Below are 25964 nucleotides of genomic sequence, written 5' to 3'. Positions count from 1 at the left end.
ACGTCGGGGAGAGGAATGCTGGTTAGCCGAAGCAGGGAGAGCTTGGGGCCTGTTATTGGTGGCGTTTGGGTCCTGGTCCCCAATGGCAATGGCAGTGGCAGTGACTTGGGGGAGGGCAGGGAGAAAGAAAGAAAAAGGGCAGACAGGGAGACAGAAGGAAAGAAGAGAAACAGAAAAAAAAGAAAGGGAGGCAGAGAGAAAGAAAGGGCAGGGAAGAGGAAGGAAAAGTTGGGGGAAGGAATGAGGTCTGGAGGAGAAGAAGCATACAGGCTAAAAGAAGGGAAGAAAGATTGGATGCACAGTCAGAAGAAGAAAGTGCAACCAGAGACTCATGAAATCACCAGACAAGGTAGGAAAAATTATTTTATTTTAAATTTAGTGATCAAAATGTGTCTGAATTTATATCTGCTGTCTATATTTTACACTAAGGTCCCCTTTTACTAAACCGCAATAGAGTTTTTTTAGCGCAGGGAGCCTATGAGTGTCGAGAGCAGCGCTGGGCATTCAGCGCAGCTCCCTGCGCTCTAAAAACTGCTATCGTGGTTTAGTAAAAAGGGAGGGGGGTATATTTGTCTATTTTTGTATGGTTGTTACTGAGGTGATAGTGCATAGAGTCATCTGCTTTGACCTCTTTGAAAAACCCTGGAATAGGAATGATAATTAAAATTTTCTATGCGTACAGTGTGCTTTGTGTTTTTTTTTTAATTTTATTGTTGGTAGATCATTTTGACTTGGTCATTTAAAAAGTAGCTCGCAAGCCCAAAAAGTGTGGGCACCCCTGCTTTAGAAGGTACACAGGGAAAGGGTGGGGGCTGAAATGCCAATACTGATAGGGAGGGATCAATTTTGAACCATGGAGGGAGGAAGGAGGAGAGAGAGAGCGGTGCTGGCCTAGGTGAGAGAGGGAAGGCCAAAGGTAAGTCTTGACTTATACTAAGGTCACAGCATTTTTGTTTATTTTTAACTGCAAAACTGCTCTCAACTTATCCATGGGCTAGACTTGTAGTTGAATATATATATAATACTTTCCCAGTCTAAACATGCCCCTGGAAATGCCTCATCTTAACACAGGTAAGTTGTAATTTTAATAATGTTGTTAAGAAGACAATTTTCAGATGTCTGATTATGTAAATGACTGACAACTGTCCTTCTCTCCGCTTCCAGTGGTCTTGAAGCCAACAGGGCACAGCTTAAGGAGTAACAACATAACTAAGACCCCATGAAACATAAGCCACCTTAAGAGATTCTACCAGCTGTGACACAGACCATTCGCAGGTGTTATAGCTATGCCCATTCCAACTCAAAAGGGCACAAATTTTCATTCCCCCTCCTCACAAAGCCACATTTGGTTCTGTCACAAAATTGATCCCCGACGTTTACCATTCTTTTCCGATGTCCTCAGAAAAATCATGTCAGCTGGCACGCGTTGATTCTGTGGTATGAAAAGAAAGGCCATTATTGTATTTATAAATCCACCCGTTTCTATCATGAGGCTGAACTATTTATTGTAAACTGCTAAACATCATATGGGGGCAAGGATCTTTGTGCTCACCAGTTCTATCTGGTCTGCCCTGCTATGCTATTTGAGATCCTACTGGGCTTCTACTTCCTTGAGTCATACCATGGCCCTCTACCTCAGCCATGCTCGTTCTTCTACCATTTCAGTTACATGTAGCTCTTCTGGCTGATTCCAGAAATCCACAACTCCATTAATACAGAAATATTCCCTCCAACCCTTCCAACTTCTTACTGTGTGTCACCTTTTGCCCTCGAGTTGTTGCTTCTACAGGAAATGTACCTTCTTATTTACAGGGCTTTTGAGCTGTACAAGGCTAAGCCCCCTGGAAGAACCCATTAGGCAGCTGCGCAGATGCATGGGTACAGCAACTTAAGGGTTACAGCGATTCCAGCCAGTGTTGGCCCAAAAATGTGTTGGCGAGGTGGCTTTTTTTAACAAGTCCAAGAGGCGTACAATAGAAACTATGAAGCACTATAACTCCATACTAACCTTTTCAACGATAATAAGGTCTCCAACTTGGATATTTGAACTCTTCACTTTCACGGTACCTGCAAGAGTTAAAAAGACAACTGATTTTTGGCTCTCTCTAAACTGTTCGAACCTCTGGAAACTGGACAAGAAACACTGTGATATAGCAATGGTCATAAAACAAAATTCATTGGATATTAAAAAAAAAAACAACAGAAAAATATTTATCATGGCCCGAAAAAAAAGGTACTGTACTCTGTACTAACAGGTGGTGGAAAAAAATAGTGTGAACTAGAAATAGCAGCTAAAAACTAGGACGAGCTCGGTATACTAAGGTCTTTATTAACAAATTAGGTGATCGCATAAAACCCAACGATTTTGCCAACAGGCTGTATCATGGGTAACAACAAAAATAAAACCTTGTTATGACTTTCCAAACACAAACATGCAAAAATAAATACTTTCAAGCTTACTAACACACAATTACCACCTTCATCTGAAGCAGATTTCTGCACAACACGAATAAATGATCAGGACAGGGGATGGAAAGGATATCCTTCCTCAACTCCAGTCCTGTCCTTCCTTGCACACACTGCCCACACCAGAAAATTCACTTGCCCTCCCCCCCCCTTCATACCCCAGTCCCTCGTCCCTCTCATCCTCTTCAAGGTAGGGAGAACGAGAGGGCACTCTCTAAAATTGAAAGGGGATAGATTCCGTACGAACTTAAGGAAGTTCTTCTTTACCAAGAGAGTGGTAGAAAACTGGAACGCTCTTTCGGAATCTGTCATAGGTGAAAACACCCTCCAGGGATTCAAGACAAAGTTAGACAAGTTCCTGCTGAACCAGAACGTACGCAGATAGGGCTAGTCTCAGTTAGTGTGCTGGTCTTTGACCAGAGGGCCACCGCGTGAGCGGACTGCTGGGCATGATGGACCACTGATCTGACACAGCAGCGGCAATTCTTATGTTCCCTTCACAAGTCCCCTCTCTCACATATAAACATCTCACCGTGCCAATCATTTCACTTAGCCCTACAGCCCCTTTCTGAATCCTAGCCACCAATCAACCGATCCCATCTTACAGCCTCATTCCAACCAATACCTCCTTCATAAGAACATAAGAAGTTGCCTCCGCTGAGTCAGACCAGAGGTCCATCGCACCCAGCGGTCCGCTCCCGCGGCGGCCCATCAAGCCCATTGCCTGAGCAGTAGTCCTTGACTATTTTTATAACCTATCTCTACTCCTATCCCTATAACCTAACCTCAATCCTTATCTGTACCCCTCAATTCCCTTGTTCTCTAGGAACCTATCCAAACCTTCTTTGAAGCCCTGTAACTTGTTCTTGCCTATCACAGCCTCTGGAAGTGCGTTCCACATATCCACCACCCTCTGGGTGAAAAAGTACTTCCTAGCGTTTGTTCTAAACCTGTCCCCTTTCAATTTCTCTGAGTGCCCCCTTGTACTTGTGCTTCCCCATAATCTGAAAAATCTGTCCCTGTCCACTTTTTCTATGCCCTTCAGGATCTTGAAGGTTTCTATCATGTCTCCTCTAAGTCTCCGCTTCTCAAGGGAGAATAGCCCCAGCTTTTTTAGCCTGTCAGTATATGAGAGATTTTCCATACCTTTTATCAGTTTAGTTGCTCTTCTCTGGACTCCTTCGAGTACTGCCATGTCTTTCTTGAGGTACGGTGACCAATACTGGACACAGTACTCCAGATGTGGGTGCACCATTGCACGATAAAGTGGCAGGATGACTTCCTTCGTCCTGGCCGTGATGCCCTTCTTAATGATTCCAAGCATTTTGTTTGCTTTCCTTGAGGCTGTGGCGCACTGTGCCGATGCCTTCAGTGTTGTGTCCACCATTACTCCCAGGCCTCTTTCAAGGTTACTTACCCCCAGCAGTGATCCCCCCATTTTGTAGCTGAACATTGGGTTCTTTTTTCCTACATGCATGACCTTACACTTCCCTATGTTAAAGCTCATTTGCCACTTTTTGGCCCACTCTTCCAGTGTCGTCAGATCCTTTTGGAGATTTTCGCAGTCTTCCGTTGTTTCAACCCTGCTGTATAGTTTGGTGTCGTCTGCAAATTTAATGACCTCACATTTTGTTCCCGCCTCCAGGTCATTTATAAATATATTGAACAAGAGCGGTCCCAACACCGACCCCTGCGGCACCTCGCTCGTGACCCATTTCCAATCTGAGTAGTGACCCTTCACTCCAACCCTCTGTTTTCTGCCTGCCAGCCAGTTTTTGATCCATCGGTGGACCTCCCCTTGTACCCCATGGTTCCATAGTTTCTTAAGCAGTCTTTCGTGTGGTACCTTGTCGAAGACCTTTTGGAAGTCAAGGTAAATGATGTCTATGGATTCCCCTTTATCCACCTGTCTGTTCACCCCTTCAAAGAAGTTCTCTCTTACCTATTAGCTCCTTCTCACTTTCCCAGATCGACCCCCCAGTTCCTCCTCTGTAACAATAATCCTCCTATTCCCTATTCCTCCTGCTGGCTCTATCAGCAAGGTGTGAGGAGGAGGAGGAGAAGTGGTGGTGAGAGAGGTATTAATGGCTTCTGGTTCTTGGCTTCTAGATTTGATATACTGCTTTCATGTGGGTACAATCAAAGAGGTTTACTTATACTACATGTAGGTACTTTGCAATTCCATAGCAAAGGTTACATTTTGAGCCCCTCACCATGTATAGAACAGGGGTTTTTTTCTCCTATATGCCCTCCTATAGCAGCAAATCAAGAAACAGGGACTATGCACCATATGCTATATACTTGTTCAAATGTGAGCCAGTTCTGGAACTCTATATGGAGTAAAATTGAAAGTTTATTCCATTTTCAGATTCCTTTGACATATAAGATTGTTATTTTATGGTCTTTAGCTTTACAATATATTTTGCAAAAATTAGAATCTAAAAAGTATAGAGGCTTTTAGAGAATAGTTAAGCTGTGGAACGCGTTGCCAAAGGTTGTGGTAAGAGCGGATAGCACAGCTGGTTTTAAGAAAGGTTTGGACAAGTTCCTAGAGGAAAAGTCCATAGTCTGTTATTGAGAAAGACAAGGGGGAAGCCACTGCTTGCCCTGGATCGGTAGTCCTTGGGTTTTGGCCAGGTGCTAGTGACCTGGATTGGCCACCTTGAGAGTGGGCTACTGGGCTTGGCCCGAGGGCCGCATGCGGCCCCATGAAGTATTTTGTGTGGCCCCGGTCAAGGGCGATGCAGTGTTTTCCTCTGCTGCCCCCGGGTGTTTACTGTCTTGCCGGCTCTCTCCTCTGTCTTGCTGCAGTGTTTGTGCGGTCCCAGAAACATTTTTTTTCCGGCCAATGCGGCCCAGGGAATCTAAAAGGTTGGATACCCCTGGCATACATGTAGATTTAATTAAAAATTTAATATAAAGTTTAAACTAAAAAAATATTACAATCAGATTTAAGCTTTAAATAGAAAAGGGCAGAAGAGCCTGTATCTCAGTCTACTCTCAATTTTAAAACAGAACCATGTTTGACCGAGGATTTAATCTACTGCAGGCTGATAGGCAGAACAAGATGCAATCCAGACATCAACTGGATCAAAAGGTCCTTTGAAAGGCTGTTCGACTCTCAAAGTCAGCACCTCTGGGAAAAAGAGCTGTAGACCTTCTTTTATTTGAGACCTTACTTACATGAGCTATTCTCCTGATTATGTCCCTTCAGTCCTGCAAAATTAGATCCACAGGCAAAAGATTCACAGCAAGACAAAAGAAGGGGTTTGAAATTGATACTGATTTGTATCTTTTTTTTTTTTTTTCCAAACTATGCTTAAATCTCACTCTCTCCTCCCCCCCCCCCCCCCACCCCCTGGTAAATTCGGAGCTGTCCATAGTACCAATATTTCAGGGGAACCACTCATCATTTTGCACCCAAAATTGTTGGACTTTACCCACTTAAAGATTCTGGTACTGTGGCAGACTTTTGAACAAACTTGAACTTGACAGTTTTCTGTCTTTTAATCTTTGTTTTGCGACTTGTCACATGAAGTTGATTTCTGGCATGCTTTATAACTACAATCCCCATCTACAGAATGCAAACCCTTCAACACAAAATAAGCATATCAAACATAGCAGAAACTATTGCAACATGCGGAATTTTCTATTGAGATATCCTATATACTCATTTTTCATATTAAAAAAAAATTCATCAGTTAAACTAAACTAAAGCTTAACTTTGTATACAGAGTTATCATTCTTAGAAGGCTCGACTCAGTTTACAGCAATTAAATAAACAGGGAACGATTTACAAATGATAAATAGAAGATAATAATAGTTATTAACTGTATGCTACATCAGTGTTCTTCAACCACCGGTCCATGGACCGGTGCCGGTCCACAGAAATTTCCTGCCGGTCCACAGGGCCGGCATGTCCATCAGGCCCAAAACAGTGTTCTTCAACCGCTGGTTCGCAGTGAAACTGATGCGGTGTTATCTTTGGGCCGGCTCCCTCTTCCTCACTGTCTCAGTGCACAAAGCCACGGGCAGCGGCTTCTACACACGTCCTGCGCCTGAACTGGAAGCCTTATCTCTGATGTCAACATCAGAGGGAAGGCTTCCAGATGGCCCACAACTTAGCTCAATGTTGTTCAACCGCCGGTCCTCAGACTGATGCCAGTCCACAAAATAATACTTTTATTTCTGCCGGTCCATAGGTGTAAAAAGATTGAAGAACACTGTGCTAAATTACACAACTCTCATGTTTTGATAAAATGATATATTTTTTTTTTTAAACTAATAAGGCTAGTGCCTAAGTCTGGCTCAGTGGCTCAAGTGTTTTAGTTCTGCATTATCAATGGTGAGAGCTGGGCTTAATTCCTTTTTCCAAGTTTTTGGGGCATTTGAGAGGCTAAGCCAGATCTTAAACTTACAGTCAAAGAGATTGAATGGAAAGAGGAGCAGGGAAGTCACAAGCTGATCCCTCAAGACCCAGAAGGTTACTACAGTGCTTGAGATGTAAGCAGAAGTCATAAAAAGGAAAACAGAAGGCTCTAGGCCATGCGTGATGGCTCCCATGGAGAGAAGATTAGGCAGAAAGAAAGCAGAGAAAATGGACAGATACTACACATTTCGTATTAAGGCTGTGTGAGCCTGAGCTGCTCTGCTGAAAACAAGTCTCCTGTTTCACTGCAGTATATAACATGTATCAGAACTGTGGACAGTTAGATTCTACCTTTGAGAGTGGCCAATACAAGTCATCTGAACGAATATTAGGCTCAATGAACCACTGGTCTGCCCAAGCATGGTACTCAAAATTGTAATTATGGATATTCATTATTAATCCACTATGCCAATTTCATAAATTCAACTGAATGACCAGAAGAAGCAAAAAAATAAAAAAATAAAAAATGGAAAGTGACCAGGATGGAAAAGTGACAAGTATCTGGTTCAGGTGTCCAGTGAGTGACCGAGTGATCAAGAAAGATGTTCAGAACAAGAGGCTAATTAATACAGGTTTGAAAGTTGTGATTAGTAGAAACAATGAGGTCCCTGGTCATTCTTACACCTTTAAGTATAAAATGATCCTCTAATCCCTTGCGTGCTCAATTCTAGATTCAGGGTGTGTCTTCTGTCAGAGTCACCTCAAGATGGAAGAACCTTGAGCTTGGGGAGGGAGTAGGGTGAGAATAAGCCTGTCATTACTGTAGCAGTCTCCTTCGAGGCAGCTATGGCAGCTTTAGAGGTGTGTAGCCACACAATATTTATTTAAAACGTATATGCTATATGAGCTGATGCCCCTATATAAGACTCCGGTGAGACCTCATTTACAATATTGTGGCCAATTCGGAAGATTGCACCTTCAAAAAGATATAAACAGAATAGAGTCGGTCCAGAGGAAGGCTATTATAATGGTCAGTGGTCTTTGTCATAAGACGTATGGGGACAGACTTAAAAGATCTCAATCTGTATACTTTGGAGGAAAGGCGGGAGAAGACGCAAACAACAGCCATTTCAGTGGCAGGTCCTCTGAAATGGAATGCTCTGCCAGGATGTTTGAGGTTATGTAAGAACAAGATGTCTGTTTGCAAGAGCTTTTTATTAGGTTAGATTTCTATAGTCTATATATCCTATATAATAAAAGGTTAGTGGCGCATGCGCTTTTAAAAAAGCGTGATTACTGCGGCCGTGGTGTGTGATCCGTGGCCGTGTTCCATTTTAGAACCCGGCCAATGATCACCCGGCCCTCCTCCCGCCCTCACTAACCCGAAGGAAGCACAGCAGACCTCCCGTCCTCACCTCACCAAGCTGGAAACCATACCTCCCGCCCTCGCTCACCGCTGCTGTCGCTGCCGCTGATCCTCCTCTTCGGGCCAGCCTGCGATCGTGGCCAGCTTTGGCGGGTCTCGCGGGCTGCTTTCCGGCTCGGTGGCACGTTCCCTCTGACGCACGGGATCGCGTCGGGGGGAGCGTGCTTCCGGGTTGGGGAGCGGCCTGCGAAGTTCGCTGGGGCCGGCCACCACGATCACAGCCTGCTTTGAAGAGGAGCAGGCCAGGTAAGCAGCGGGATTAATTCAGGGGGCCAGAGGGAGAGAGAAAGGGGCCATGGAGAGATAGGGAGAGGGAAAGGGGGCTGCTTTGGGGGGGAGGTGTGCTGGGGACAAACAGTTTTACTCTGGGGGAAGACAGAAGGGCCCATGTAGAGACAGGGAGAAGGAAAGGGGGCTGCTTTGGGGGAGGGGTGTGCTAGGGTGAGACAGAAGGGGTCATGGAGAGATAGGGAGAGGGAAAAGGGGCTGCTTTGGGTGGGAGGTGTGTGCTGGGGGCAGACAGCTTTGCTCGGGGGGGGGGGGGGGGGTAGACAGAAGGACACAGACAGCAGCCAAGGAGAGAGAGATAAAGAAACACAGACAGAAAGACACTCTATTCTAGCACCCGTTAATGTAACGGGCTTAAAGACTAGTGATTTATAATTTCCAAATTCCAGTTACCCTGATAAGATGGTGGGCTCTGACTAACAGAAGCCAAACCCTTAATCGAACTTTGCACTGGTCAGTTGATGGGCTTTGACCAAAAGACAATTCTCTCACCCAGATCCAGTCCCTAAATCTTTACTGAAGTTTTACTAGTCTTGAACTAGTTTTAGTAAGTTAGATAACTGTGATGAGTCAATGTATTGTGTTGTTTTGATTATGTGTGTTTTGCTTAGGACTTAGGCGGTATAGAAATTTTTAAAACTCTGCACTCCCCCACCCCCCACCCCCAGTGCCTGGAACGTGCCTTCTTGCCTGCAAACTGTAGCCATGCTGATCTCTCCTTTCTTTCCTGTTAATAGCACTTGATTAAGCTGCCCCTTCCCCCAGATTTTATGATAGTTTAATTTAATTTTAGAAATGTAATTCTGTTTTCTACTCTGCAATTATGTATGTTTAATTTTTTATGGAAACCGCGTTGTTTAAAGGCGGTATATAAATTTTTTAAATAAACTCCTGCAACTGCCTACAAGAGACCAAGATGGAATAGAACTAGTTTGTGAAAACAGGAGCTGGAGAGCTGACCTCTGCGTGTGAGCTTGCTGTAGATCTGGGAATTGACTTCCTTGTCACGCAGGTAGCATCGGATCTCTTCCACCGCCTCTCGAATGATGGTGACTGCCAGAACGAAACCCTGAAAGGGACAGAGAGAAAGAAAACCAGATAATTCTCCCGGAGTTACCAGATTTTGCATCTAGAAAAAGGGTGTGTGGCCCTGCCCCATTCTGCCCCATCCCGCCGCCCAGCCCCAGTCCCTCGCGAATCTTGTCTCTTCGGGCCAAAACTGGAGTGCATCTGCGCATGCGCAGAAGCGCCGTGATGACATTGCATGCATGCATGCGACTTTGCCATGTTGCATCCATGCATGCGCAGATGCACTCCAGATTCGGCCCTGGAGAGTCATCTTCTCCCTTGAAAAGAGGAGACAGAGGGGACATGATCGAAACACTCAAAATACTGAAGGGAATAGACTTAGTAGATAAAGAAAGACTGTTCATCCTCTCCAAGGTAGGGAGAATGAGAGGGCACTCTCTAAAGTTTAAAGGGGATAGATTCCATACAAACATAAGGAAATTTTTCTTCACCCAGAGAGTGGTAGAAAACTGGAACGCTCTTCCGGAATCTGTCAAAGGGGAAACACCCTCCAGGGATTCAAGACAAAGTTAGACAAGTTCCTGCAGGTAGGGCTAGTCTCAGTTAGGGCACTGGTCTTTGACCTAAGGGCTGCCGCGTGAGCGGACTGCTGGGCACTATGGACCACTGGTCTGACCCAGCAGCGGCAATTCTTATGTTCTTATGTTAAAAAGAAGCCCAAAACTTCCACAGTGAGAGATAGGATACCAAAAAAAGGCAGAAACTGTGGAATACAATGCTCTTGAAATGTTGTTTATTAAAAAGTAAAATCAAGGCAAATACATCCACTATGGGGAGCAGCTGAGCCAATCAGTAGTAGGAGAGCAGAAAGGACTACAGGGTGAAACTGAAAGAAGCCAAGAGAGAGATACGTTTGGCGAAGTCACAGGCGGAAGAACAAATGGCTAAAAATGTAAAAAAGGGAGATAAAAACTTTTTCAGATATATTAGTGAAAGGAGGAAGATAAAAAATGGAATTGCTAGGCTGAAAGATGCTGGGAACAAATATGTGGAGAGTGATGAGGAGAAAGCAAATGTGCTAAACAAATACTTCTGTTCTGTGTTCACAGAAGAAAATCCTGGAGAAGGACCGAGATTGTCTGGCAAAGTTACACGAGAAAATGGAGTAGATTCTGCGCCGTTCACGGAGGAGGGTGTTTATGAGCAACTTGAAAAACTGAAGGTGGACAAAGCGATGGGACCAGACGGGATCCATCCCAGGATACTAAGGGAGCTCAGAGAGGTTCTGGCGAGTCCTATTAAAGACTTGTTCAACAAATCTCTGGAGACGGGAGTGATTCCTGGGGATTGGAGGAGAGCGGATGTGGTCCCTATTCATAAAAGTGGTCACAGGGATGAAGCAGGAAACTACAGGCCGGTGAGCCTCACTTCAGTTGTTGGAAAAATAATGGAAGTGTTGCTGAAAGAAAGGATAGTGTACTTCCTTGAATCTAATGGGTTACAGGATCCGAGGCAACATGGCTTTACAAAAGGTAAATCGTGCCAAACGAACCCGATTGAATTTTTTGATTGGGTGACCAGAGAGCTGGATCGAGGACATATGCTAGATGTAATTTACTTGGATTTCAGCAAAGCCTTTGATACAGTTCCTCATAGGAGGCTGTTGAACAAACTTGAAGGGCTGAAGTTAGGACCCAAAGTGGTGAACTGGGTCCGAAACTGGCTGTCGGACAGACGCCAGAGGGTGGTGGTTAATGGAAGTCGCTCGAAGGAAGGAAAGGTGACTAGTGGAGTCCCTCAGGGTTCAGTGCTGGGGCCAATCCTGTTCAATATGTTTGTGAGTGACATTGCTGAAGGGTTATAAGGAAAAGTGTGCCTTTTTGTAGATGATACCAAGATTTGTAACAGAGTAGACACCGAAGAGGGAGTGGAAAATATGAAAAAGGATCTGCAAAAGTTAGAGGAATGTGACAAGGCAGTGGCTGCTGCCAGAAGGATGCTGGGCTGTATAAAGAGAGGCGTAGTCAGTAGAAGGAAGAAAGTGTTGATGCCCCTGTACAGGTCATTGGTGAGGCCCCACTTGGAGTATTGTGTTCAGTTTTGGAGACCGTATCTGGCGAAAGACGTAAGAAGACTTGAGGCGGTCCAGAGGAGGGCGACGAAAATGATAGGAGGCTTGCCAGAAGACGTATGAGGAGAGACTGGAAGCCCTGAATATGTATAAGGAAAGGAGAGACAGGGGAGATATGATTCAGACGTTCAAATACTTGAAGGGTATTAACGTAGAACAAAATCTTTTCCAGAGAAAGGAAAATGGTAAAACCAGAGGACATAATTTGAGGTTGAGGGGTGGTAGATTCAGGGGCAATGTTAGGAAATTCTACTTTACGGAGAGGGTAGTGGATGCCTGGAATGCGCTCCCGAGAGAGGTGGTGGAGAGTAAAACTGTGACTGAGTTCAAAGAAGCGTGGGATGAACACAGAAGATTTAGAATCAGAAAATAATATTAAATATTGAACTAGGCCAGTTACTGGGCAGACTTGCACGGTCTGTGTATGGCCATTTGGTGTAGGATGGGCAGGGGAGGGCTTCAATGGCTGGTAGGGTGTAGATGGGCTGGAGTAAGTCTTAACAGAGATTTTGGCAGTTGGAACCCAAGCACAGTACCAGGTAAAGCTTTGGATTCTTGCCCAGAAATAGCTAAGAAGAAAAAATTAAAAAAAAAAAAAAAAAAAATTTTTTTAAATTGAATCAGGTTGGGCAGACTGGATGGACCATTCGGGTCTTTATCTGCCGTCATCTACTATGTTACTATGGATGTAATGCAAATGAAACACTCCTTAGAAACATAGAAAATGACGGCAGAAAAGGACCACAGCCCATCAAGTCTGCCCACTCAATTAACCCTTCCCCTACTGTCTTCTTGGAGATCCTGCTCTGATGACCCCTCCCCTTAACTCTACCCTCCTAGAGATCCAACAAGTGCATCCCATTTATTCTTAAAATCTGGTACGCTGCTGGCCTCGACCACCTGTACTGGAAGCTCATTCCAATGATCAACCCTCTTTCGGTGAAGAAATATTTTCTGGCGTTGCCGTGAAATTTCCCGCCTCTGATTTTCAGTGGATGCCCTCTTGTGGCCGAGGGTCCTTTAAGAAAGAAAAAGTCATCTTCCACCTCGATACGACCTGTGATATATTTAAATGTCTCAATCATGTCTCCCATCTCCCTACGTTCTTCTAGGGAGTATAGCCGCAATTTATTCAGCCTCTCTTCAAACGAAAGATCCTTGAGTCCCGAGACCATCCTGGTGGCCATTCACTGAACTGACTCAACTCTCAGCACATCTATACGGTAATGTGGCCTCCAGAATTGTACACTTATTCGATAGAGAAGTCAAAGTTGGACAAAGAGCGGCTGCATTACATCATTCGTATGGACCCCTGAGGAAGGCTCTTGCAAGCTGAAACACGGACCGTGTTGGGTCCGTTACTACAGACTGGGTCAGCTGCTCCCCACAGTGGTTCTATTTGCCTTGATTTTATTTTTTAGTTCAAATTTTTTTTTTTTATAAAATTAATAAAAAAACAACAACAAAGTACTGTATACAAATATTAAATACAACATGAAACAGACTAGGAGCTCCTTTTACAAAGGTGCAATAGTATGCATTAAATTCCCAAGGGCACTAGCCACTACCGCCTCCTTTTTAGGCGGCGGTAGATTTTTGTCTACCGCACGCTATAGCGCAAGGTAATTTTGTGCGTGCGCTAAAAACCCTAGCACACCTTCGTAAAAACATTCAGATTTTCCTTTTTAATAAGCAACATTCCAAGAACATTGTGTTTCAGAGTTTCTGTCTTTTTTTTGGGGGGGGTATCCCTTCTCTCACTGTGAAACCTTTGGGCTTCTTTTTGCTGTTTGACTCTGTTTTAAAACTGCCGGCGAGTGTGAGATATAAACGTTTTTAAATAAGTATTTAGGACCCTCCTTTTGGACCTGCCCTTTATCTCCAGCTCCCAAAGAGGGTCTTTCTTGTCCAAAGGGTCCTCAAACACTACACTCTCACAGTCCCCTTTAAAGGTGCAGGCTAGCAGGAGATAAAAGCATAGAGCCAGGTGGTCTAGCATTACCCCTGCAATAGCGCAGAAAGTGTTACGGTAAACTCATGTATAAAAATATACATCCGTATTCGCTGCAATAGGGGATTAACAGACCCATGAATACAGAAAAACTGCAAATAACTTTTTCATATGTTATTCGCGGTTTTCTATTAAAAACCATTGTGAATATGGTGAAACCGTCAATAACATGGTGGGAGACCTGAAGGAGAGGCAAAACACGGTGAAGAAAGTGCTGGGAATCAGCGATTTTTTTCTGTAAACGCTTGGAATCAGCGATTTCTCTCTGCAAGCTGACGTAACTTGGGTGGAGGGGGGAGGAGCCAGCAAGCTAAAAACCATGAATAATCAAAACCACGAATGCTGAAACCGTGAATATGGAGGGAGAAGTGTAGTCTGAAAGCTTGAGTAGAAGTGGAGACACTGGGACAGGTTAGGAATCTTCAGATCTAGAAGGGTCAATATTTAAGAAATTCGTCCAGCCAAGTCTTTCCTTCTGACATAATTGGAGCCCGCCAACCCATTAAACTGTATCCAGACGCAAATAAAATTTAACTGATTGGGATTGGAAGGAGGTATAGTTCTATCTTAACTAGAAAATGCAGATACACAGCATAATCCAGTTAAACAATCTTAATTTGGGTAGGAAAAATCACTGTCTTAAACTTAACCTGTATAAGTCATAATCTGGGTATGTTACACTGCAGTTTTTCAGTGGTCTGACTTAGCCCATTATATTCTTTGATTATTTGGTTAAAGATATTTGATTGATCTAAACAGGTTCAATTCACTTCAAATTATTTTTACCTTGTGTGTGTATGGGTGAGGGGAGGCAGTCAAGCATCGGAAATACCCAAAACAATTGTTATAAAAGTGGCTATTTATTTTTAGCATTTATATATCACTTATAATCTAAGTGGTGTACATTCAGGTTCTCAAGCATTTTTTTCCCTATCTGTCCAGGCAGCCTAACACTATCTAATGTACCTAGGACAGTGGGGGATTAAGTGACTTGCCCAGGGACACAAGGAGCAGCGTGGGATTTGAACCCACAACCTCAGGGTACTGAAACTGTAGCTCTAACCCTTGTGCCACACAATCTCCATGAGTTCAGCACTTCATTGATTAAAATTTACCAGTAGAAATTAGGTCAGCTAGCTCCTTAATATTTTGAGGAAACTTATATGAAGATATGGCTTAAACATGGGGTTCTTAACCTAGTCTGTAGGACACACCCAACCAATCGGGTTTTCAGGATATCCATAATGAATAGGAAAAAGGGTCAAGGGTCATAGATTTGATTATACACAACCCCCTCCATATTTGTGGGTTTGGAACTCGCGACTTTGGTTATTCGCAGTTTTCATCTGGGTGACTCACCCCCGCCTCCCGGACCTCTCCACTGTACTTACTTTTTAAAACCTGATGGTCTAGCGGTGAAGCAGGGTGGAAGCGATCTTCCTATGCTCCTGCCCCGTGCAGAGCCGGGAACAAAAATGGCTGCCGTGAGTTCCCATGGTCTCGCAGGAGCTCACGGCAGCCAGTTTTGTTCCCAGCTCTGCACGGGGCAAGAGCTTAGAAAGATCGCTTAGACCACCCTTTCTGTAAAAAAGTATTTCCTTAGATTACTCCTGAGCCTATCACCTCTTAACTTCCATCCTAAGCCATCTCATTCCACAGCTTTCTTTCAAATGAAAGGCTTGACTCATGCGCACTTACGCCATGTATGTATTTAAACATCTTCTATCATATCTCCCCTTTCTCGCCTTTCCTCCTAAGTATACATATTGAGATCTTTAAGTCTTTTAAGGCAGGTAAGGAGTTAAATGTTACATACCAAGGGTACCCAGTAGGTATAAAGGGCACCAAGTCTCATTTCAGGCACAAACTGAGAACAGGCCAGGAATAAAAAGTAAAGATTGAAGAAATATTTAAATTGGTTAAACAGCACCTAAAAAAAAAAAAAAAGAAGTTGTCAATGAGGACTGCACTGGAAATTAATGCAAATTATGTGTAGAATCATGTCAGCGCATCAAACCTAAAAATATTTGCTGAAATCTATTTTTTCAATAGTTTATTGTAAGCTTCTACACTGCTGCTAATGACTGGGGGAGTCAATTCAGAGCAGTTTATACGAGCTTTGTAATGGTGTTACAAAACAGGGTTTGCATTTCCTGGGATGGTTTCAATACAGACATTATTAAACCATAATCAATACTTGTGCTTTTATAAAGGTGTTACAATACAGAGATAGCGTTTTCCGAGTTGGCTCTCAATAGAGCCCTCTTAAACCATAATCAAACAATTATGCTATCATATAGATTATGCATAAAATACTTAGATGATTGCTAAAATGAATAATTATAATCAATCTATTTATTTATTTAAATTTTCCATACCGTTCTCCCAGGAGAGCTCAGAACGGTTTACATGAATTGATTCAGGTACTCAAGCATATTCCCCGTCTGTCTCGGTGGGTTCACAAGCTATCTAATGTACCTGGGGCAATGAGGGGATTAAGTGACTTGCCCAGGGTCACAAGGAGCAGCGTGGGTTTGAGCCCACAACTCCAGGGTGCTGAGGCTGTAGCTTTAACCACTGCGCCATACTCTACCTGCTTATACATACCTATATAAAAAATATCATATTTATTCATCTTATACATTCTTATATACACATATAAATATATACATTCATATTTAGTATTGTGTACTGTGCTCGTACTACTCCTATTTCAATTTACGCTTAATAATAACTTTATTTTTTCTATACCGCCACAATCTTACGACTTCTAGGCGGTTACAGTGAAGAGAGCTGGACAATCAGCGAATTACAGAATACAAATAGCGAGGATGTCACAGTACAGTAAGCAAATTACAGAATACAATTAGTACAATACACATATTTCTCAAGTTATCAGCATGGTGTTAATCGTTTTAGAAATGGTAACCGATTAGGAGATAAATCTATTGAATAGTGCTGTCTTAATTTCTTTCCGAAATGCGCCGTAGGTCAACCTAGCTCTGTCGATGTAGTTGCCTAGCCAGGTCTGCTCTTTGCTAGCTTGAAACTTCAACGTTCTGTCCAGAAAGGACCTGTATTTGCAATCAGTGGATAGGCAAAAAGATTGGAATTTCTGGTTGTCCTACTAGGGATGTGTAGCTCGAAATGTGGTAAGAGATAGGTGGGGGCCATTCCCCACACCAGTTTAAAGCAGCATGTATCGTGATCATGTATCGGAGGAGTGTGTGGCGCAGTGGTTGAAGCTACAGCCTCAGAACCCTGGGGTTATGGGTTCAAACCCCGCGCTGCTCCTTGTGACCCTAGGCAAGTCACTTAATTCTCCATAGCCCCAGGTACGTTAGATAGATTGTGAGCCCACTGGGACAGATAGGGAAAATGCTTGAGTACCTGACTGTAAACCGCTTAGATAACCTTGATAGGCAGTATATAAAAAAAAATAATCCTAATAATCCTAATCTATGTTCATCTTGGAAGTACTAACTTCTTGATAAATCTAGTTATTAGTGTTATGATTATCTTATCCTATAGATACTTTAATTCACCCTCTTAACCCTGAAAATCATGAAGACATTACGTCACTAAATAAAAAACTTGAATTAGTTCAAAACTGGCTCAACGCAAACAAATTAGCCTTAAACATAAATAAAACAAAGGCAATGATTTTTACCTGGAAAAATGATATCGGTCTGAAGTTTTTTATAAACCTGTGATGATGAGAGCGGCTTAGGGCACTTGTGTAGTCCCGGCTGCTCTCAATTGAGGTTTATTTTTCTCCGTTGCGTTTTATGATTTTGTCTACAGTCTTTTTCTGTCCGTTTTGGTATGAATGAATCCCTTCTACCTGACATCATTTACAATACGTGTTGAATTGAAGTTTTTTGTGATCGGTCTGAAGTCGCTATTCATCCTTAATAATACCCCAATAGAAATCGTTCCCAAATTAAAAATTTTAGGGGTTATAATCGACGATAAATTAGTATTCCAAGATCATATCAATAACATAGTTAAAACATGCTTTTATAAACTACGCTTAATACGATCTATTGCCAAATTTCTCGAGCCCAAATCACGCAACATTTTGATTCATTCACTAGTAATAGCTAAAATGGATTATTGTAATTCTTTACTACTTAACATTACTCAAAAAGAAAAGCGACGTCTGCAAATTATCCAAAATACTGCTATTAAACTGATCTATAACGCTAGAAAATATGATCATGTTACACCATTATTTATCGACGCTCATTGGCTCCCTGTTAGCCATCGCATATTGTTTAAGGTTATGTTGCTTATATTTAAAACTTTGGCTTACAACGAACCTCTGTTTATATCAAGAATGCTAATTCCCCACAGCCCTGCGCGTACACTCAGATCATCTTTTCAAAATCTATTAGTTGTTCCTTCTCTAAAAATAATAGGTACACGAAGATCAGACATGTTTTCTGTAATCGGTCCCCAATGGTGGAACTCTGCCTCAACACATCAAAAACGAAAAAGATATCCCTTCTTTTAAAAAAATCCTTGAAAACACACCTTTTTAAAGATGATTTTAACATTTAAACCTTTTTCGACTTATGATATTTTTTTAACTACCCTGTTTCCTTTTGTTTTTTCCCTTATTTGTCTTTCTCGATATAACAGATGTATCTTTTTACCCTCCTCCCCTTCCAACTAATGTTTGTCCTGTCTCAGTCTCTATGTTCATGTATTTTGTATTTTTTAATTCTATTCTATTTTATAATTATGTACATCACTTTGTAAACAGATTCAGCAATTCATCAAATATCTAATAAACCTTGAAACCTTGAAGATGTTCCTCGTGGGGACCAGCCTCTTTGTTACATTATTGGCTATAGTATTCTGTGAAGAGGATGATCTTCATCTGTTTCTTGAACTTTCCGGTTTCCTTTTCTAGTTTTAATTCCTTAGGAAAGGCGGTCCACCACCCTGGAGCCATCATTGAGACTAGTGTGTTAAAGGGTTCATAGACAAAATCGCGCGAGACAACGGCGCGCAGACAACTGAGCGCAAGGTTGAAGGGGCGCCGAAGAAAAGCACTATTTTAAATGGTTCCGACGGGGCTGTTGGTGGGGAACCCCCCTATTTTACTTAACAGACATCGCGCTGGCGTTGTGGGGGGTTGTAATCCCCCTCATTATACTTGAAACCGATCTTTTTGCCTGTTTTTTAGGGAAAAAGTTCAGATTTAAGTATAATGTGGGGGGTTACAACCCCCCAAACCCCCCACAACGCCAGCGCAATGTCTGTTAAGTAAAGTGGGGGGGTTCCCCCCCCCACACACCCCCGTTGGAGCCCTTTAAAATAGTGCTTTTCTTCGGTGCGCCGTCAACTTTGCGCTCAGTTGTCTCGCACGACTTAGTCCCGTCACCGTGTTAAAGGCTATGATAATGTTCTAACAATGAGGAAGGACAAAGAAAATGCAACATATCTGCAGTAAAAATACGGTGAACCAAAGACAAAGAAAAGTGCCGCAGACAGATGCACAAGACGCAGGCAAAGTTGATTTTAAACAAATTTTTGCATACAGATAGACCTAGGGTTACCAGACATCTGGATTGCCCCAGAGATGTCCTCCTTTTGAGGACATGTCTGTGTTTTGAAAAGCTTTCCTTCGTGCAGGATGCATGCAAGGATATGACACGATGACATCATGCATGCGCGCGTGTGACATCATTGCATCCCATTCGTGCATGCTTGAATGTGCTGCCCAACAAGAACAGGAAATGGGGGAGGGAGGGAGGGGCTGGGTAGGACTAGGCAGGCCTGGGGGCGGGTCTCGGGGTTCTGGATTTTCCAGATGGAAAATCTGGTAACCCTAGAAAGACCACTTTATATAAAATATGGGACCAAAAATGGTCTGTGTTTCGAAAAACACATCTTCTTCAGGGGTCCCATAAAGTTGTGATCTGTATGTTGTGTACTTAGGCGGTGATAATGTACTGCTGAAGAACCGTGTTGGGTCCCATATTTTATATAAAGTGGTCATCAATTTGTTTGTTTAAAATAAATTTTACCTGCATCTTGTACATCTGTCTGCAGTACCTTTCTTTGTCCTTTGTTCACTATTGATGAGGCCCTTTTATTAAGCCACTTTAGGAGGGACTTTCCCATGTGCTAGGCCCATTTCTAATGTGGCAGTATTTTAGGATTTCTTCCATTTTTTTGTTTGCCAATGTTCGCTTTACCATGTATTACCTGAAAAAGATTAATGCAGGAGCACACATTGCTTCCTGTTTAAGAGGAACTAATTGCTCCTGCTTTAAGTCCGCTTATCAGAGGGAGTTAGCTGGGTAATGCTTTCACATTCCATTTCCTGCCTGAGCAAGCGAGGCCAGGAGAATCGAATAACACAGTCACAGAGAGGTTTAATAATGAAATAAGCCAATTTATTTAAGAACAGAAAATAGGATCAAGAGAAAATAAACAAACACATCAAAACGTACATATACTCAAATATAAACTGAGAATCTTTCCCCCCCCCAAAAAAAAAGGAGGGGAAAAGGTTGACTCTAATATAAACCGAGATTGGAAATTTGGGTATGCGAGTGTCAAGGATTCTGCCATAACTAATTTTTTTTTTTAATCCATATATAAATCAAGTATAAAACAAATATAAAACTAGCATGCATTGTATGTATTCAGTGTGTATATTCAAGTAGACTACATTTAAATAGTTTCAAGTTTTTATTAAAATTTGATTGTCGCTTATCACAACTTGAAAGATTGACGGGAGGAAGCTAGAGTAGGGTTTAAATATTGAACGCATCTTTAAATAAATGGCTCTTAAAAAGGCCTTTGAAGCCGTCTAATTTTTTTTTCCTTTCTCACGAGAGCGGGAAGAACATTCCAAAGCTGAGGGGCAACAACAAAGTATGATATATCCCAAAATATGTATGCATTTAAAAAAAAAAAAAAACCAACAAAAAAAACCTCATAACTCATTAAAAGTTTACAAACATTAATCATCTTGTACCAATAAATTAAATAAAAATATCTAAAAATCAATAAAAAACATAAAAAAACAAAGGTATCTGAACAATTGCAAAGCATACAAAAAGCTCATTGGTGTAGATCCTTGTAAAAAAAAAAAAAAAATAACACAACCCCTGAAAATAAAAACAAGTACTACTTCAGCCAAGAAACATATCTTTCCCCATAAATTCAGAAGAGAACAAATCATATAAAAACTATCATAAACAATCATATGCAATAAAAAGAAATATCCCTCCGTTACCTCTACATGCACAGAATTAAAATCCAAACTAAAAATGCATAGGTATGTTATCTACCTTAAAAACACAAGCGTTCAAGGTCAATTGTCCACTTTAAACACAAAACAAACCTTCAGAAACAAAAAGACAAGCCCCGCAGTCTGCTGAAAAAAAATTCCATTGTTTGCTTTAGAAAAACAAGTTCAGTCTGCTAAAAAAGAAAAAGTTCACTGTCTGCCCTACTAACAAAAGATTCGCTGTCTGCTTTAGAGAAATAGAGTCAAAGCTTACCAAACTGCTCTGAAAACCGTCTGCTTTAAAAACATCAGCTCCAGATGTTGAAGACTGATTATTTTCACTTAGGCACTGCTATCCTTTACTACCCGCACCCCCCTGCCCCAGTTCGACATCACACTTACAGATTTGGTGCTCAGGAAGTCGACGTCAATGCTCTGTGCCGGGCAGATGCGGGGCCTTGAGCATCTGCGCATGTTCAGGGCTTGCTGGACTCTTCTAGAATCCTGGAGAGGCCTTGAGCATGTGCAGATGCTCACCAATCCAGCACAGAGCGCTTGGGTCAGCTTCCTGGGCACCAGAATTGTAAGTGCAATGTTGGTCTGAGGCAGAGAAAAGTAGTGACCTGTCAAAAGCGCGCAGGACATTGGCGTGCCGACAATTCCGCCCCGACATTTGTGCACAGGACAAATGCACACTGCCCTATGCCTTCCCGTTTGCACTCTGAGAGGGAGAGTGGAGGGGAACCCTCCCATACACTTGCGCTCTTGTTGAGTGGGGTTGTTGGGGGGGGGGGGAGTTTGAAAAGCCATCCAGACCCATGGACATGTCCTCGAAAAGGAGGACATGTCCAGTGAAATCTGGACGTCCGGTAACCCTAAGTGTTGGTCATTGGGTGGGGAGGGGGAGGAAAAAAGCTCCATCATCGGAAGGAGGATTGACTATAAACCGAGACCAAAAAAATTTTGACGAGCTCAAAAGTAAAACAAAATGATGATTTTTGCTTATGATCATAAAGGCATCATCATCACAGACAAAGTTCCTTGTGGAAGAAATATCATAGCAGTGTATTATTGTGATTTTTTGCAAAAAATGCACAGAAAAATGAACAAAACCCGACCTCTGCTGCTCTTGGCTGGGTCACTCAGTCTTTACGAATGTCATTGAAAAACTACACGAATACGGCTGGGAGGTGTTACCTCATGCTCCCTACAGTCTAGACATGAGACCACCAGACTTTGACATTTTTCCAAAGCCAACACAACCTATGCATGGACATCGTTTTGCATCTCGGGAAGAGCTTTTTTCCGCCGGTACCCAAGCCATTCAGCAACTGAACTAAAACGGTGTCTTGGATGGAGTAATTAAGCTTCCTGGACATTGGGACTCGGTCATTGCAAAGCAGGGAGACTATATTGAAGGATGGTAAAGAAATACTTGGAAAAAAAAAAAAAAGATAAAATAAAATGTAAATTTTTAAAAAAATAGTGTGCATTATTTATGAAATGACCCTCGTATGTACATTAAATGCTTGATATATCATCATCTTTTAACAAATAGGACCCGAAATGCTGATAGCTTTCCATTTACTTCAAATGAAATACCTTCTTAAAGCTTCTTTTTTATAAGTACAAATAGCTTCGTTAAACAAATACCCAAAGTTTGGTTGAATTTCCAACAGGGATTCCACTCCTCCAGCCCCATGGATCCAGAGGTCCACCAAGTCTCTCTCTGAATGGTGCTTAACTGCATCTTGCATCCGGGAAGATTATTTCTCTTTGGCCACAGGAGAAGAACGAGCCCGAAAGACTCCAAGGATGCAAGACTAGAAACAAAAACTTACCCCCTGTTTTCCTAAGGTGCGCTAAGCGCCAACGTGTCCACAGACTAACATGCACGTGTTAGCGTTTAGCACGCTCTAAATCGTTTAGCATGCGCTCGTCTGTTAGCGTACCTTACGGCCTCTTTTATAAAGCCGCGTGGCAACAGCCCCAAAGCCCTTTAAATTTTTGAGCAATTGACCTTATGTAAAGATTGAATCTGGTTTTGTTCCTATCTTGTTCTGATTTTTATAATATTTTATGTATGTAACTTTTTATCAACCGTTTTGGAAAAAAAACAGTATAGAAATTTTAAAAATTAATTAATTAAAAAACGGCAGCCTTCTGAATCGAGCAAAACTTATCTGAAAAGAATAAAGCCTCTACAAATATGTTCTTATGTTTTTCTTCAAAATTTAGAGACAAGAATTAGAGGAAATGTTTCCACTGAAGACAGTTTTGCAACTTTTAGAGAAGTCTGCGAACTATTTCTTTTATATAATAACATCTACATATATGATAGCATACAATTGTTTCTTTGTGTTGTTTATTTATCCCCCGCTCTTATCCAGGGAGAGTTACACACTTATATACAAAAATATAAAAATGACATAACAAACAAGTCGAATCAACGACAAACATACCTACAAACAGGAAAAACAATCCAGACAGTAAAAGACATCAGTGACCAGCAACCTACTATCATCAATCTCTTCTCTTCCTCATTTATTCAATCTCAGACCCTGTATTTCATCTGATAAAACAGATGCCTTTTGAGTAATCTTGAAATTCTGTATGTTGTTGGCGAATATACTCAGGGAAGTTATTCCATTCCCTGGGCCCAATACAATGGAAAATACTATCTCTGGATGATGTTAACTTCAGCATAACATTTGTATACCGCAAATACCATTAAGTTTTATGTGGTTCACAGAGATTAACAATACAAATGAATAAACATCCAATGTCTAACTTCCGAAAGATTCTATAAAAAGATGTGTCTTTAAAGCAAGTCGGAATCGTTGATACGAGTTTTGAAAGTGTAAATATGTGAGTCAGATCCCTAATCCATGAGGCTGCCTGGAAGGAAAGTAATCGTTCCTGGAATTTCTTATATTTGCATCCCTTTGCAGAAGGAAAATGAAAATGGTGAATGGGATTTTCTAGAATGTTTGGAATTTGTAATAATGAAAGATTCCATAAGATACTCTGGAATTAGACCTGTTAATGCCTTAAAACAAATACTAATCAGTGAAGTTTAAATTAGCCACCAGCCAATAAAAATATATAGAAAACTATCCACTTGTTCCTCAGTTTGCCACACTGTAATAACGTATGGTAGCTGTCCTCATGGGAACTTTATGGTGCACTATTTTTTGATTTTTAAAACAAATACAGCCGAACTTAAATTTAACCCGTGCTTCAACCGGAAGCCAATGCAATCGACGATAGAAATCGGTGACATGGTCATACTTCTTTAAATCAAAAATCAGTCCAACTGCTGCATTCTGAATTATGCGCAGTCTTTGGAGATTTTTTTGAGCACCAGCAAGATGAACGATGTTACAATAGTCCAGCTGACTAAGGACCAATGATTGAACTAACAGTCGAAAGGAGTTAATATCAAAATATGCTCTAATAGTTCTTAGTTTCCAGAGTATAGAAACCCTTCTGAACCAACGAGTCAACCTGATTTTTCATGGTAAGGGTTCGGTTTAGAATTACACCAAGCATTTTCATGGTTGGCTGGATGCTACAGACTGTCATTTAAAGCAATAGATGTAACAATTTGGTGAAGCAAAAAAAAAAAAAAAATTTGTTTTTTTTTCTGTATTAATTTTCAATTTGAATTCTGCCATCCAAAATTCAATTGTCTCTTATAGATGGAATTTACAGATCAAAATGTTCTGCGGACCGAAGCAATCGAACCGGATCACATGGCAGGATACTCTGGAGGAGATGTTTGGGGGCCAAATTGTGTAGGTACATATAAACGATTAACAATTTCTTATAACGTATCCTGTCCCTCAACTTCAACCATTACAAACTTATATAATATTCAGTCACGTGTTCTCGTCTTCCCAATCTAAACAGAGATCAAACCACCGAATTAACGATCATGCTAATTTACCACAAATACAGATGAAAGATTAGCAAATATTTGAGGTCCCTCCTTTGTAAAATGAAACACTTACCCCGGGAAGGAATGTAAAGAAATTGTATTTCTGATTGTTGATCACATTGCCAGGGTATCGCTGGTCTCTTTTCTCGGGATGTCCGAGCCAGACGGTGCGGGGTCTCAGATCCCGCTGGCCGCAGCATCTCAGCCACTCGCAGCACCTGCAAAGAGAACGGAGCATTTAAAGGGGGAACAATCTATAAAGCACAGCCAGTTACTTCAGCCCCTGCAAGACTCAAGTCAACAGATAGGAATGTACACCTTGGGAAGAGTAGGGGGAAGACATGTTTTAACATGTTTATTAGAAATGTTAAGGTAGATATTCAGCCATTGGCAGTGAGCAAGGTATTTTTTTTTTAGCTGCAGCCGGCATTATCCCCAAATACTGAATTTGGGCCATGTCTAGGCTCCAGCACTTAATGGTGTCAGGTCAAAAGTGCGCCGGGACAAAGGTGCGCCCAGACAATTGAGCGCAGCACGCACCGCCGCACCGCTCTAAATTACTGTTTTTAGCGTTCCGACGGGGGGGGTGTGGGGGGGGAACCCCCCCCCACTTTACTTAATAGACATCGCGCCGTGTTGTGGGGGCGTTGTGGGGGGTTGTACCCCCCCACATTTTACTGAAAACTTCACTTTTTCCCTGTTTTTAGGGAAAAAGTTCAGTTTACAGTAAAATATGGAGGGTTACAACCCCCCAAACCCCCCATAACGCCGGCGCGATGTCTATTAAGTAAACTGGGGGGTTCCCCAAAAAAACCCCCGTCGGAGCCCCTAAAAACTGTAATTTAGAGCGGCGCGGCGGCGCGCACTGCGCTAAATTGTCGGCATGCACTTTTGTCTTTCACGCCGTTGTCTATGAACTGCACTTAATCTATTTATTTATTCAGTTTTCTATACTGTTCTCCCCAGGGAGCTCAGAACAGTTTACATGAATTTGTTCAGGTACTCAAGCATGTTCTGCTCAAAAGGAACTCAATGGTACCATTAACTACCAA

At 42.1% G+C, this 25964-nt stretch overlaps 1 protein-coding gene across 3 annotated transcripts in view; it reads right to left on the bottom strand.

The window, feature by feature from the left end:
* Nucleotides 1-25964, bottom strand: part of ATP9A (ATPase phospholipid transporting 9A (putative)) — a 175085-nt gene that overhangs the window by 132123 nt on the left and 16998 nt on the right. For all 3 annotated transcript variants that reach the window (XM_033914695.1, XM_033914696.1, XM_033914694.1), the window contains exons 2-6: nucleotides 24986-25130; nucleotides 15537-15650; nucleotides 9510-9618; nucleotides 2009-2067; nucleotides 1381-1432 (exon numbers count right to left, since the gene is read on the bottom strand). In XM_033914695.1, coding sequence (XP_033770586.1) covers nucleotides 1381-1432; nucleotides 2009-2067; nucleotides 9510-9618; nucleotides 15537-15650; nucleotides 24986-25130 — 479 coding nt within the window. The remainder of the gene's footprint in view (nucleotides 1-1380; nucleotides 1433-2008; nucleotides 2068-9509; nucleotides 9619-15536; nucleotides 15651-24985; nucleotides 25131-25964) is intronic.

This window comes from Geotrypetes seraphini, chromosome 11 (assembly GCF_902459505.1).
Source record: "Geotrypetes seraphini chromosome 11, aGeoSer1.1, whole genome shotgun sequence".
Taxonomy (NCBI): Eukaryota; Metazoa; Chordata; class Amphibia; order Gymnophiona; family Dermophiidae; genus Geotrypetes; species Geotrypetes seraphini.
Note: the sequence above shows the minus strand (reverse complement) of the source record. Positions and strands in the feature narration are given on the sequence as shown.